The 15,089-nt window shown below is 26.1% G+C and overlaps 1 protein-coding gene across 1 annotated transcript; it reads right to left on the bottom strand.

Annotated features, from left to right (window-relative positions):
• Positions 1–5,033: 5,033 nt before the first annotated feature.
• Positions 5,034–6,688, bottom strand: LOC128960379 (Kruppel-like factor 2). Its single transcript, XM_054306450.1, has 3 exons — positions 6,659–6,688; positions 5,537–6,251; positions 5,034–5,407 (listed from the first exon to the last, which is right to left on the bottom strand). Exons 1-3 carry the CDS (start codon positions 6,686–6,688, stop codon positions 5,034–5,036), a joined length of 1,119 nt encoding a protein of 372 aa, XP_054162425.1.
• Positions 6,689–15,089: the final 8,401 nt, after the last annotated feature.

Below are 15,089 nucleotides of genomic sequence, written 5' to 3'. Positions count from 1 at the left end.
TAGATAGTACACATGAATTGTACATATTGTTAGATAAATAGATAGATAAACAGATAGATATATAATTTATATATAAGATTATGATTTTTGTAGTCATAGATTCTTGTCTTATATTTTATTGCAAATTACTATATATATTGAGTATTTCCTTATTTTATCATTAGTTTAATTTTCTACTAAACTTCAAGAGTAGTGTTAGACAACTAATAAAAATAGATTAAATACTAGTTTTTTTTTGCTGATAAGTGTACTACACTTTGAATATGTTTTTTTTGTATTTGTTTTTGTAAATTTAAAATAACAACTTTAATTCCTATTATTATTATTATTAACTATTATGATAATAGCTTTATCTTTGTTATATTATAGTAAATATCTGTTTTCGTAATAGTGGTAGTAATGGTTAGGATCGATGTATACAAATGAGAAGCTCCTACAAGAAGTCAATGGTTGGTACAAACAAATGAATAGTAGAGATCACATGCCGAGTATGAAAGCGATATATAAAAAATGCCATTAAATGGCTTACAGACCACGCATTTTAAGCGCTATTTTTTGTATTAGCAATTCATTGAATATATAATAATAATAATATTCATATTTATTTATATATATATACTTATAAGTCATACAATATATGGGCTAACCGTGAGAGAAATATACGGGTATAAGTTTAATATAATAATAATAATAATAATGGCATTCAATGTTTTATTTGCATAGAATTATACAACGATATGAATGAATATCTATGAGTGACCCAAACAGTATTTAATGTATTATATATATTAGTAATAGTGTACAGTATATGTAAAACATACACTAAAAGTGATAAGCAATTAGACATTACTGAGCATCAGTGCCATCAATCACTGTCCCTGAATCCAACTGTGCCATTTATTATGCCTCAAAAATTGAACCTCTAGTAAGGCCTCAGCACTTGCCATTCAGTTGTCTTATTTGTTGTACACTTCTTTCTCAAGAAGTCATAAGCAATACCAACAGTGCATCACAACATACCTTACCATATATTTGATATATATATATATATATACTGTATATACAGTTTATACCTATAAATATATATATATTATATATGTCCTCTCACACTCTCACCCACTATAGACAGTATTAGATACACACAGTTAACAGGCATAACAACATATATCACACAACATATTGTAAATATAAAAATATATTTTTTATCACTACTGAAAAAAATGTTTTACAAAAAAAAACGTTTTCTTCAGTGAAATCACTGCTGACATCGGCTAATGATTGCATTATTTCAATGATCAATGCATTCAATTTGTTAATGTCTATAGTATAGAGACTATACACTCGTTTTATTTGCCATTTGATTCAATTTGTTATATACCTCTGTGTTTGCCTATCAAACAAAAACAAAAAATCAGTAAAAAACCACAAAACTAAATATATATATTTTTTTTGTTGAGTCTCCACTATATTTAATTTTCTATTGCATGTTATCTATTAGACATAATAATATATTTTGTCTGTTTAGTTGTCTCCAAAAATTTATCTATTAGTCTAAATGTATTGTGTGTTACGCTTGAAAAGTTAGCTAACAATCTCATTGAAACATAATTTAAGTATATATTTTGTGACACTTTTTTTCAAACATCACTAAAATATGTTTGAAAAAATATTTACACTAAATTTTAGAGAAAATATTTTTGGTTTGTTTAATTTATTAATGCAATTTTCAAGATTATTATTGACTTTTTTTGACAAAATATAAATATATTATTAAATGTCATATAAAATATAAAAAGTAAATGTATTGTTATTATTATTTATTAAGCAAATAATAAAAATCTATAACCATTATATGGCTTAATATTTTCAATTGAGCTGTTTGGTTGGTCAATAATTTTATTACATTTTAATAATTGATGTGATATATAAAATATCAAAAAACTTTATATTTCAGTTTATATATAAAAATTTTAAAAGCAAATATAATATAACAAATATAATAAAGACTATATTATCTTTATATTGACTATTAGTATACTTTTATATTTTGCTTTGTTGTACATCTTTTGCCTATAAAAAAGTAATTTTGATAAAAGCCGTCAAATAAATACAACATATGTTTAATGGCTGATAAAATCATGGACTCAATTGTCAAATACTATGCAAATATATTGCATATGTATGTAATAACAATGAAAATTGTATATTAAATAATATAACATATACAAAAAAGTTTAAGTGTTTGCAAATTATCATTTTATTTAATCTCATTTATTATTGTTATTATTATTATCATCATAATCATCATTATGAATTTTCATTAATGTTATAACATTTTTATACAATTATAATTAAGAATTTTTATATAGATTACAAGTTTAATAATAAGAATAATAATAATATAATATATATTTATACATATATATTATTTATACAATATTTATAGGCATATATAATTTACAAACAATTTTATTATTAAGAGCACAACAATTATCATATAATAATAATAATATATATATATATATATATATATATGTTAATTATTTATTTATTATTATTGGTATGAATTTTTAAAAATTTATTACACTTATAATTTTGTAACATATTTATATATAACATATTAATTGTTAGGTTAGTTATAGACGAGTTGTTTGTTAATAAATAACCTGTTTTTATGAAATATTGATTTTTTTGTTTTGTTTTAAACATTTTGTTTTGTGGCACAGAATAAAATGTATTGATTGTAACTAATTTGCTAATTAGGAGTAATTAATTAAAATTATCCGAGTATTTCCTTTTACGGTATTTTTATTTTATTTTTTTCAGCAGATCTTTTTGAGTAATTATGAAATAATGAGGAATAAAAAATATTATATCACTATATTTTTTGTTTATGTACAGATATTGTCATCAATATAAACTATTTTGTATATATGTATGTATATACTAATATATAACCCTCAATCGTATTCTTGTTTAAAAAATATTTTCAATATTTGTTTGACCTTTTAATGGTGTTTAATTTAATAATAATGTGATCCATAATTTATGGACTGACATGTAATGTCCTCTCAAAAGTATTGATAACCAACAACAAAAAAAATCACAATAAAAACATAACAATTTTGCAAATTCACATTCACTCTATTGTTTATTTGATTTATAATTATCTATACTTTTTTTAGACACTGTATATGTACTGTATGTTTGAGTGTGAGAGAGAAAGATATTGTACTATGAAATTGCAAATTCTTTATATACACACAAAATACACTCATTTAGGCAATCATTATATGTTTATATAATTTATAAATTATAAAAAGTTTGTTGTTTATGTTTGTTTGGTTTACATAATTAATATGACATTTATCCTATTAGTTTTTATTTAGTAATTGGGTATTTAAAATTTTACTGAGTCATACATTGTAAATACCTTACATACTCTACATATATAAGAAACCTTAACTATATTGTATCATATTATAAATATATATAAATTATATTAAATATATGTATATATATTTTTTTGTTATGAATACAATAATAGCTTTGTTTAGATATCTATAAGTAATTGATTATTAAATATAATGAGTAAATTGGTTTTGCTTTTTTCTATTCAATGAGCTTTTCATATGGTTTCTCATATATTTTTTTGTATATCGACTAAAATTCTATTGTAATCATTTTTTGTGTTTTTTTTTCGGTTATCGTTTCTCTTTCATAGCTAAAGCAAAAATACAAAGTTTTTTATGTTAATAACTGACTTATTGTTGTTTGTTATCGTATATATATTTTTTGTGTTTTACTGTCAAAAGGCTTTCACCATTCATTAAGTTTTGCAAAATGCGGAACAAATTCAAACATTTTTTTATTTGCTATCAATTTTGTTGCATATATTTTCTTTTGAGACATACATTACATAAAATACAATATGTTTTTTGCTGGCTGTGTTTCAAGTGAAAAGTTATTATTTTTTGGGCCATACCTTGTATAAAGTGATAGGCCAGAGCTCTCTCAATGTAATGTGAGTGTATATTATGTGTACAGTACTGTCACTTTTGGTATAGTGTGGTATCAGTAGGTATATAGCGATACTCTTGTCATTTAAATGCCATTTGATGGCCTCTCACACTCATTACCAGTGCATTACAGTGCATACAGTTTGGGACTATGTTTCCAAAACTTTTCTCATGTCAGCCACAATAAAAAAGCATACGGTTTAGTAGCATAACTAACATAACTTATTATATGAATTTCATGTGTGTATAAATATATATATATATATATATATATGTGTGTGTTTCATGTGAATACAGCTGTCCCGACAACATCCAGGTCCTCAACACACATACTGTATATATATATATTACACACGAACCGAACGGTGCGGTACAGCTGAAACTGACTGACTTCCACTTGAAAAACCATCTTTCCTTTTGGCTGCCGGTGTTCACATTATCTCGTAATTAGCTCTCACTGCAGCTCCAGTTCCTCATAACTAACCAATTGATAGGTAATTCACGCAGAGTTGAGTCATTGGTTTCTCTATGCCATCACTACTGTTCCCAATAAAAACTCTTTGTTTGAAGATTTTCTTTTTTTTCTCTCTCTCTTCTATTTTCTCAAACCATAGATTTATCGGATATTTAATAACAATTTTCTGGTAAAATGTGTTTTGCGTTATGTTTTTTTGTGACATTTTATTTATGAAGTAAATAATATGGACACACAATACTGACTGATATACTGGTATATAATGTCATTCATTTTGGGATTAAATGATTTTCCAGTCATTCATTCAATAAAATTATTTCCATTGAGATAGAAGTTTGTTTAAGCGAAACATTTTTTTCTAACAAACTTTGATAACAAGTTTTAATATTATTACTATATTATTGTTAAAACTCTTTTCAGTGGCACTCATAGGACAGTCATAAACAGGCACTCACTTTAGTTAATTAAATAAATGTATTATACTATTATTATTATTATTATTATGACAGTCAATGTACAGACAATAGTGATGTTTTGGTCTAAACAATCTCTGCGTGTCGTTTCATATGTAGCGACAAGTGATCGGATCGGGAAAAGGCTCGTTCACAGAGTCGGCATTGAAAGGGTCGGTCGCCGGTATGCTTACGGAAATGTCGGGTGAGTTCATCAGATCGGGCAAACTTCCAGCCACAACCTTTCCAATTGCACTGATATGGCTTCTCTCCCGTATGTGTCCTCAGGTGAGCCTTCAGGTGTGAGCTCTTTGAGTAAGTTTTAGTACAGCCCGGATAGGAACAGGTATGTAAAGTCACTTTCTTGGGCCCTCTGGCTCGTCGCCCTCTACGTGGTTTTGTTGGTTGCACTGGCGGACCAACAGCAGCTCCAGGTATGACTTGGTGGCCAATCTGTCCCACTTGTATTTGCGTCGGAGCTGTATTCTGAAGCGATGCCGTATTCATTGTATTGCAATTAATTGTTATATTATTTAGATGAGTGTGTAGCGTATGGGCATTGGCTACCTGTCCTATTGGTGATGGTTTACTTTGAGTTGACAGCAATTCAGCAAGATGTGGAGACGCCGGAGGGGTTACTAGACTTCTATGGGACGGGTGGTGATGTAGCGGTGCACTTGCATTGGGATAATTCATAGTATAATTATTGACTACTGTATGGCCGGGAACATGGCCTGGGGTTACTTGAGATGCCTTTCCATAAGAATATTGCTCGGAATTCCAGTGTAGATAAGTATTGTCTGAATATTGATCACAATAATAACTGGTCGACCCGTTCACCTGAGTGTGCGGTGTCGTTGACGGTATTGACGGCTCTTTGGCACCCGAGTGGTGGTTATGATGACCACCAATACGTTCTATACGTGAGCACAATTGGTTGTTATTAACAGTTTGTTGTGGATGCTGTTGTTGTTGGTGGTGATGATGCGGTGGAATTGGTTGGTTATGTGTTTGTGACCACTGCGAGACACTGCAGTAATTGTTATTATCGGTCACATACGGCACCATCTGATCATAGGTTGTCTCGTGGCTATTCTGGTGGTAGTCATACTCGGACTTTATATGACTGTACTCTGGCTTTACATAGACATCGTTGCCGTTGATGTTGTGTGGGGTTTGACTTTGTGGTGTCGGTGGTTGAGTGGTTGGTGTCTGTGACGACATGACATATCGGTGGGTATCGGTTGTCGGTGCATATTGAAGGCCGTCACTGATAAGCAGCACACTCTCGATATCCTGCCACATCTATATTGAACAGGGAGTTCATTATTAGACTATACAGTAAATATACACCAAATATATACTCATATATTAACAATTGACAAGTATTTTATTATTTTTATTTTAAAGCTTACATTAAATCTAGAATTCATTTACCAATTAGTCTAATAGTTTTAATAGCTCTATAAGTCTAAACCACAATATCATAGCTTATTGAAGGAAATAATATGTAATCTATAAATGATTATCACTGTTAACATTATAAATTAAATAGTATTTTATAATACATACTGAGATTTATATTAAGATTAATAGTTAATACTTAGCATTTATTATTGTTGTTTATTTGTTATCAAAATGCATTAATTTTAACAAATTGTTATATTAATAATAATAATAATAAATCAAATCAAATCAAATCAAATACTCACGTCATGAAAATCAGTCATTTCATTAGCCATCTTATGAGGCAATGGTGACATCACTGACATAACTGATTGATGTTATCAATTGACCAAAAAACTAGATTAAATACAACATTACTTATTATTATAAATTAAATAATTATCTAATTAATAATTTTACAATTATAATAATACTGCATATTAATGTATTTAAATCGCATTTCATTTTAAAGATTTTTTCTTATAAAAATTACTTTTAGTACTAATTTAAAGTATCTTTTTTTATATTAACGATTAAACTAAATTTATTAGAAATACATTTGAACTTTTTTATGTTTGTATCACAAATTTATATGCTGTTAAAAATTATTTTTTGAAATAAAAGTTAAAATAAGATTAGAATTTTAAACACAAATAAAAATGATATGCGATTTGATAACACATTAGACAAGATATGATCACAAAAATCAATGAGGATTTACCAAATGATTTGAAGATTTATAATTAATAATAAATTATTAATTTGTTGGTAGAGTTTGTTACATAAGATTTTTTTGTTGAATATATACTTTTATTAAAAGCAATTATTACGTGAATCACGTCTTTACACACAAAACAAAAGGTCAGCAAACAAATACTGAAGAGATCGGTGAGGATTGAGTGCTACCAAACATATACAAACATACGGCGCGCACCTGAAGGCGAACCGTGCGCTTAGTTGTGTTAATAATGTCTGTCTGACACTCAGTCTCTCTATGCTTTCCTCTCTTTCTCTCTCCTCTTCTCTCTATAACTACTCTAACTCACGAATAGCTTCTTCACTGTCCAGTTGTGTGTTTGTTGTGTAACAGAGATATTACGATAGCATTTGGACTGACTTTAGATGTTTAGCTCCTCTGACTCACAGAGTGTGTAATCCCAGAGAGCTGTACCTCAAAACAGCATCACAGCTAACACTGTACTGACAAGTATATGAATCGTTTACCTTTATTTCTCTGATTTTTAATGGACAGGTATTTTACTATCTGTGCACCAGAAAGTATATATATATACTGTATGTACAGTATGTATACAGTAAATATCGTACAATTCAAGGCAATAGGAGATTGAAGTATTTCAGTTGAGTACAGAGCACAGGCAGATTGTGTGACGCCTTATTCCCCACCTCGAGGGCCGGTCGTGTGCCGTAACATAAGCCACGGTATAAACATGATGTGCAAAACGCGTCAGACTTGTAGTTAACTTCTTTGCTATCATTTAACAAATTAATAGTATTGCTGGAGATATCATTTGCTACGATCACTGATTGAGTGATATTAAGATTTAATAAAATAACAATAATATTATTAATATTTATAATATTTTATAATACTATATTTTTACAATTAATGTTTAAAAACATATTAAATTATTTAAAATCATATATTTATCTATCGTTTTTAAATAAGATTTTTTAGCATTAAAATTATTTGCATTTTATAATAGTTTTTTAATTGAAATTTGTTGTTTAAAATGCAAAGAAAAGCTTATCAATTAAATTGAATTATAAATATAACAAAGATATAAATATATTGATTTTGTCGATTGATTTACTTATTGTAAATTAATTAACTCTATCGACAATTGCTTGAGTGTGGGCTCAGAGCTCACACACGGATAAGGATGTGAAACGACTATATCTTATGACTTAAACTACTAAACATTCATTACATAACCCACGCAACATATGATATATACATTTATACTGTATATAAACTTTTTGTATAAAAAACTTTACGATTTATATCAATCTTTCTCTTGCCATCTCTATGTCTCTGTCTGTTTGACTGTTAGTTACCTCTCCATCAGCAATGACTTCCAATAAAAATAACAAAATTGGAGACTTATTAGAGCTACCAGTGCTTACTAGTCCTCATTTTATTGGCAAAGAAGCTTAAAATCATAAAACAAAATAAAAACCCATAAATACAATGAATTGATAGTTAAGTCAATGGTAGCAAAGATTCTTCTAAACTGTATATTACATGATATCCTTTAATATATGATATAGCTCTCTCTCTCTCTCTCTCTCTCTCTCTCTCTCTCTCTCTCTCTCTCTCTCTCTCTCTCTCTCTCTCTCTCTCTCTCTCTCTCTCTCTCTCTCTCTCTCTCTCTCTCTCTTTCTCTCTCTCTCTCTCTCTCTCTCTCTTTTATATATCATAGAGTTTATTGTCTTTTATTTTATCAAAAGATTAGTTATATGTGTTGTGAGGATATTCGGTAGAGCGCCGGACGATCTTCTCAGCTCAGGTACACAACAATTGTGTCTCACTTTATACACTGTACCTGATATGCAACTACAGGTGCACTATTGAAAAGCCCGGAAATATGAAATGAGAGAGAGATGTCTGAGCGCCGGAAGTCTAATATTTCTGTTGTATGACCACTATGTGTGACGTCACGGCTGTTCGCACATTCATTCATTGGTATGACTATTCGATAGTAGAGGACAGGTAGACACTACATCCATAGAGCACTACTACCATTAGTTAGTCAAATAAATATATTTATATTTGCATATTATTGAATATGAATGAACTTTTCATAAATTTTATATATCTTATCGATTTTATGTTATAATATATATAGTGTTAGTGCTTTAATGAAAAAAGCACCGGTATTTATGTGTCGATACGCTAGCATTTACCCTCTGAGCTCATGTAGCACTGACTGACCGTGAAATTAATGTTTTGATTGCATGCCTCCAGAATTTTCAAATAAAATTTGTAAATTTTAAATTCCGGTATTTATTTGTATTTAATTTGCAAATGGTTTTTGTATACTCTCTTTTAATTTAATAATTTATATCCCATTGAGTCTCATAATTAGATTTAAATATTCAACTATTTTTTCTGATTACGAGTTTTCGTGAAATGAGTTTGTTTTTAATAGCTTTTATTTTTTATTGTTTTTTTTGTTTTAGTTTTTTTCTGTGAAATAAATTTTTACACATTTTTCTAAATTAATTAATTATATTTTTTTAAACAAGTAAAATGACATTAATTGCAATTATAATATACATAACAATACTATAAATTGTTAAAATAGTTTTTTAAAATAATATAAATTTATTTACTGTATGATATAATATATGTAGACTTTAAAATTTTAAACATGAATGAGTATTTCTTTCAGATAAATATATAATATATAAACAGAATATATGTATTATTTATAAATTAATAATTCATAAGTATTTTTTAGTAAAAAAAGTTTATGGGTTATGTTAATACAAAGTTTTTATTAAAATATTAAAAAACAAAATATTTTTGACGATATAAATCTAAGTAATATTTTAATTAATTAATTATAGTCTAAAAACCCTAAACACAATATAATCAATATAACAGTCTATTCTATTGTAATTATAAATATTGATTTTTATTATTTCATAAAATTTCATTTAATGATAAAACATGTTTTTACTTAATTATATTATTTGTTGGCAGTGTATATAAAACTAATTTATAGATTTTAATTAAATTAAATATTTGTGTCTTATGTGTATATTAAATTAAAACACATTTTTTGATAAAAATTAATGACTTTTCAACTTATATGGTTTTATGAGATATTTCGTTTAACTAAATTTAACTAAACTTTTCATATTTATTGATATGAATTTAATACATAATGAAAATGCATTAAACTTTTATGTTTTTAATATATTTTTCTAAAAATTAATAAAATATTATCTATATTAAATATGATTAACATAGTAAGCAGATTTATTATTTATTTACTACATATTTTTTTTCTTAAAATAAAACTATTTTTAAAATTGTTTTATACACTACCAAGATAAATTAAAATAAAATTAAACTCAATATCTATTCAATATAATTTACTATATCATATAAGTTGTTGTGGAGTCAATTTTGAGTGAAAATAACTAACTGTTATCAAAATGCATTAATAACCTTATAAATCATATTTATATATTAAATAGATAAGTATCACTTCAGTAATTTATTAAATTTTTTTGGAATTTTTTTAGCAGTGAAAGTATATTTTTAAAAATTGCAAATATTTTTTATTTATTTAATAAATTTTTCTTTTGTTATCTTATATTTATTTAATATTTTTGTAAATTAATTTGTGACAAATTTATCATACTTATAATTAATTTAAATTTTTTGAAACATTTAAGTGTTTATATTTACTGTTTATATATTTAACAATTTCATAGCTTATATTATAAGTTCCAAATTATAACATTTATCAAATTTGATTAAAGTTTATACAAATATAGTAGCAAATTCAAGAAAGTATTTTAATTGCTGTATAAATTTATATCATTTTATAATTTGTAAGTATAACACATATCATTCAATAAGAAATCAAGTAATAATAGCAAAATATATGAATGAAAAAATTTACACATAAATTGCATGTAATTATATAATTGGTTGAAATAATTTAATTCAATTATCTTTATTTCCATTTTTGGTCACAACAATACATTTGATTGATTCAGTCACACAAATACTTTAGAAAACAATAAATTGTAGAAACTTCACAAATCTCTCTCTCTCTCTCTCTTTCTCTCTCTCTCTCTCTCTCTCTCTCTCTCTCTCTCTCTCTGTTATATGAAATACATTGCTATTCACACTAACGGTCGGCTTCTTTTGCCTCTCAAACTATCAATGAAAATGCTCTTCAAAACTAAGGAGTAGTTATTGATAGGGCTAACCCAACACCACAATTATATCTACTATTACTACTAAAAGGCCTATGTTTGACCATATGCTTTATGTGAGGGGCACTGGGTTATCAACAATGGCCAGTTATAAACGCCAATCAAAACTAATGTACATAATTAGTGATATTAATAGGTCTTTTCTATTGTCAATTCGTACCGCTTTTGAACTGACTGTCTATGAAAAACATAGTGTTTCAAAAATATTGATACTTTTGTTATCCAATAAATTATATGCAATGAATATTACCATACATTAACCGACACTTCAAAAATAAATATATATATAATGTGTTTGTATGTGTGAGGCATTTAATACAATAGATAAAGTGTTTGATATAATTTTCTCACCAAAATCTATATAATAATAAAGTGTACGTAAAGGAAAACAATACATAAAATGTGATGAAATGATGCGTAAATCCCATATACCTGAGCGGAAACATACCGTCTCTCTCTGTCTCTCTCTCTCTCAAATGAATCAAATATTATAAAAATATATTATAAAAATTGACCAATATAATATATGACCTGGATCTAAATTTAAAAATAAATTTGATTTATACTTATAAATTACTCATTATGTTTATTATACGTATTTATTTTGAAACCTTATTATACTAAACTAATAGTTAATTAAAAGTAACTTTTTGTTTTTTAATTTAGTAATCACTGCTCATATATACTATTTGTTATATAAGTGTCTCATTAGTTGTCGTCTTTTACTTATTATTTACAAAATTCATAGACAAACGCATCCGGAAATAGGAGACACAAAAATCACATAAAAACATACAAAGAGTATATGATTATTATGTATACCTATTTTATTATTTATTATTCAGGAGTATAAAAATCTTAATAATTTAAAAAAAAAATTAACTCAAATGATAAAAATGTTTTATTATATTTTGTTTTACTAACAAAAATGACCCAAAATTTATAAACATAATGAATAATATAGTTTTGACAGTAAAACAAATAACAAAACAGTTCATAGTCTGGTGGCTTATATTAAGTAATAAATATTGTATTATTAGGGTTAAAACATACAGTGTATAATGATTTTTGTAAATTTTGCAACTTTTAACACATTATATTATGAAAGTTAAGTTATTGTTTTTATTTAAAATTCACTGACATTACTGTACTGAAAAAGCATTATTTTTTATACAGTACTTTGAAAATAATTTTTCTTAAAAAACTTTCAAACTTTTCCATTCAATAAATAGAAGGATACAAATGTTTAAAAAATAATAACAGAATTTAAGGCATTATTACAATATTATAGATTTGGGTTTAAAATTTACAAAATCATATATTATTTTTAATTTAACAAAAAATATACGGAACTCAAAAAAATTTAAAAAATAAAGCACAGAATCTTTAAGTTGTCTGTCTATCTGACTAACTATAAGATGATAGGCCCGGGTGTCTAGTGTTAAGAGGAAGGGTAGGGTATTTGTAAGATTTTTGAAGCAAACAAATTAAATACAACTAATGATAGCATAAGTGTTTGAAATGAGCGATATTTTGCTGCACAAGAATTGTATATTCTTTACGACATGAGGTCAGTCGTGGGCTGAGAGAAGCGCTCAATCAGTTTAATGACAACACCCTCTCTCTAACTCCATTTCCTTCTCCCGTTACCACTCATCAGCAAATAGTCATATACTAGTATACAGTATTTAATTGTGGATTTAAGCAATGGATACTACATTAAGTACTTATATACTATCAATTGAATTCAACTAATGAATCATCACTACAGTTATAGGACTATCTTAACCGACAAAATAAGATAAACCTACTTTCAAAACACATACAAATTATAACCACAATATACATTGTTTATTAACGCTTAGGTGTGTTATACTTTGTATGTGTTTGTGTGTGTGTGTGTGTATGTGTGTGTGTGTATGTGTGTGCACAATCACTATATTATCATTATTTTTTAAAGTTTAATATACTATATGATATGTGAATTGAAATACAGATTTATTTAAAATTATGTATTGAAGTGATGAGTAGTGAGAAAATAACTTTTGTTGTTAAATTCATATCAATCATTATATATGAAATAATATATTAAATCTGTATTTGCATTACTATATCATAATGTTACATATAGTATTATAGTGTATAAAGTAAAACACATACAATCCATATATTGCATTGATTTCACTCATATTTCTGAGTTAACCTTCTTTACTATCATTTCAATTAGTTATGCTTTTCTCATCTCATCTCATCTCTCTCTCTCTCTCTCTCTCTCTCTCTCTCTCTCTCTCTCATACACACAATCATTCACTTATGAAAAATCTTATTTTCATTGTGGAGTATATATGACTTGTATAATATTCTACATGTAATAGTATAAGCATAAAGTGTGTGTATGTGTGTGTGTGTGTGTGTGTGTGTGTGTGTGTGTGTGTGTGTGTGTGTGTTGGGAGTGAAAATAAGTTCATATTATTAATAATAATTTTGAAACCGGTATATAAATTAGTATAAAATGTATAGTATATAAAATGTGAGAACTAAACGCTATAACAAAACACTAGAAGTGAGACACTTATGAAAGTCTGTTATTATTAAATTAATTCATTATTCAATTATAAATCAATTGTATATTAAAGAAGTTTATGTACTGTAACTTAAATCAACAAATTTATAATAAATAACTGACAATACTCTTACTTTTTGCTATTGTTTTAGTATTGTATTATGAAAGCACTAAATTAATAATATTTATCAAATTATTTAATCATTTATAACATGTATAATAAAGAGAGTATATTACTGCCTGTGGGTCACAAAAAATATGATTCACAAAAAAAAATTGATTACAATATAAAAAAATTGTCATCAATTATTAATTAACTAAAATTTAATTGAAACAAATATGCAAATAATTAGGGTTTGGCATAAGTGAGGGGTGAAGTTGGGGGGTACGGCCGGATGACCTCCACATGTTATACATCCTTGAGCTAAAAATGCCATAATATCTAATAAAAGGGTCCAAAATTCCGGTTCATTTGAAAATAATTTGGACTATAATCTAGAGAAGCAGTTATTAAAATTCATATAATGTTTTTTTAAAAGAATTAGACGATATTTTTTATCCAATTATGTGTACTTAAAAATCCTTTTAAAAACTTAATACTATATATACAGTAATAATGTATACATTAAAAAAATTATGATAAATGTAAAGTAAATAAATGTTGTATAATTAATAGGCATTTTGTTTTTAAATGAATAATTAATAAACTAACTTTAATTTTTTAAAGAGAGTTATATATCAACAATTAATTAGCAAAATATAAATAAATAATCTTAATGTTTTAACCTTAAATTAAAATTTAATTTAATTTGAATAATTTTATAGTTAATATTTTATAATTAGCTAATTTAGATTTATAAATATTATTTTCTAATGTGTTTTTCAAAAAAAATAAAAATCTAAGTCTAAATATTTTGCTTTTTATTATTCATGATTAATTAGTTAATTAAATTATGTATATTTAACATAATATTTACATGATATTAGATTTTAGAATATTATATATTAAAATAAAATAATTTTATAATATTAAAAACTGTAGTGTTTTCGGTATTTTTGTATAAAATATCATTTTTATTTTATTTTCATAAATTGGACAATTTTTGCAATTTATAAATTATATTAGTATAGCAAAAACAGGTATAGTAAATAAATTT

Source organism: Oppia nitens, unplaced genomic scaffold (assembly GCF_028296485.1).
Source record: "Oppia nitens isolate AA-2021 unplaced genomic scaffold, nextdenovo-longstitch-racon4-pilon3 scaffold4_pilon_pilon_pilon, whole genome shotgun sequence".
In the NCBI taxonomy this organism is placed as follows: Eukaryota; Metazoa; Arthropoda; class Arachnida; order Sarcoptiformes; family Oppiidae; genus Oppia; species Oppia nitens.
Note: the sequence above shows the minus strand (reverse complement) of the source record. Positions and strands in the feature narration are given on the sequence as shown.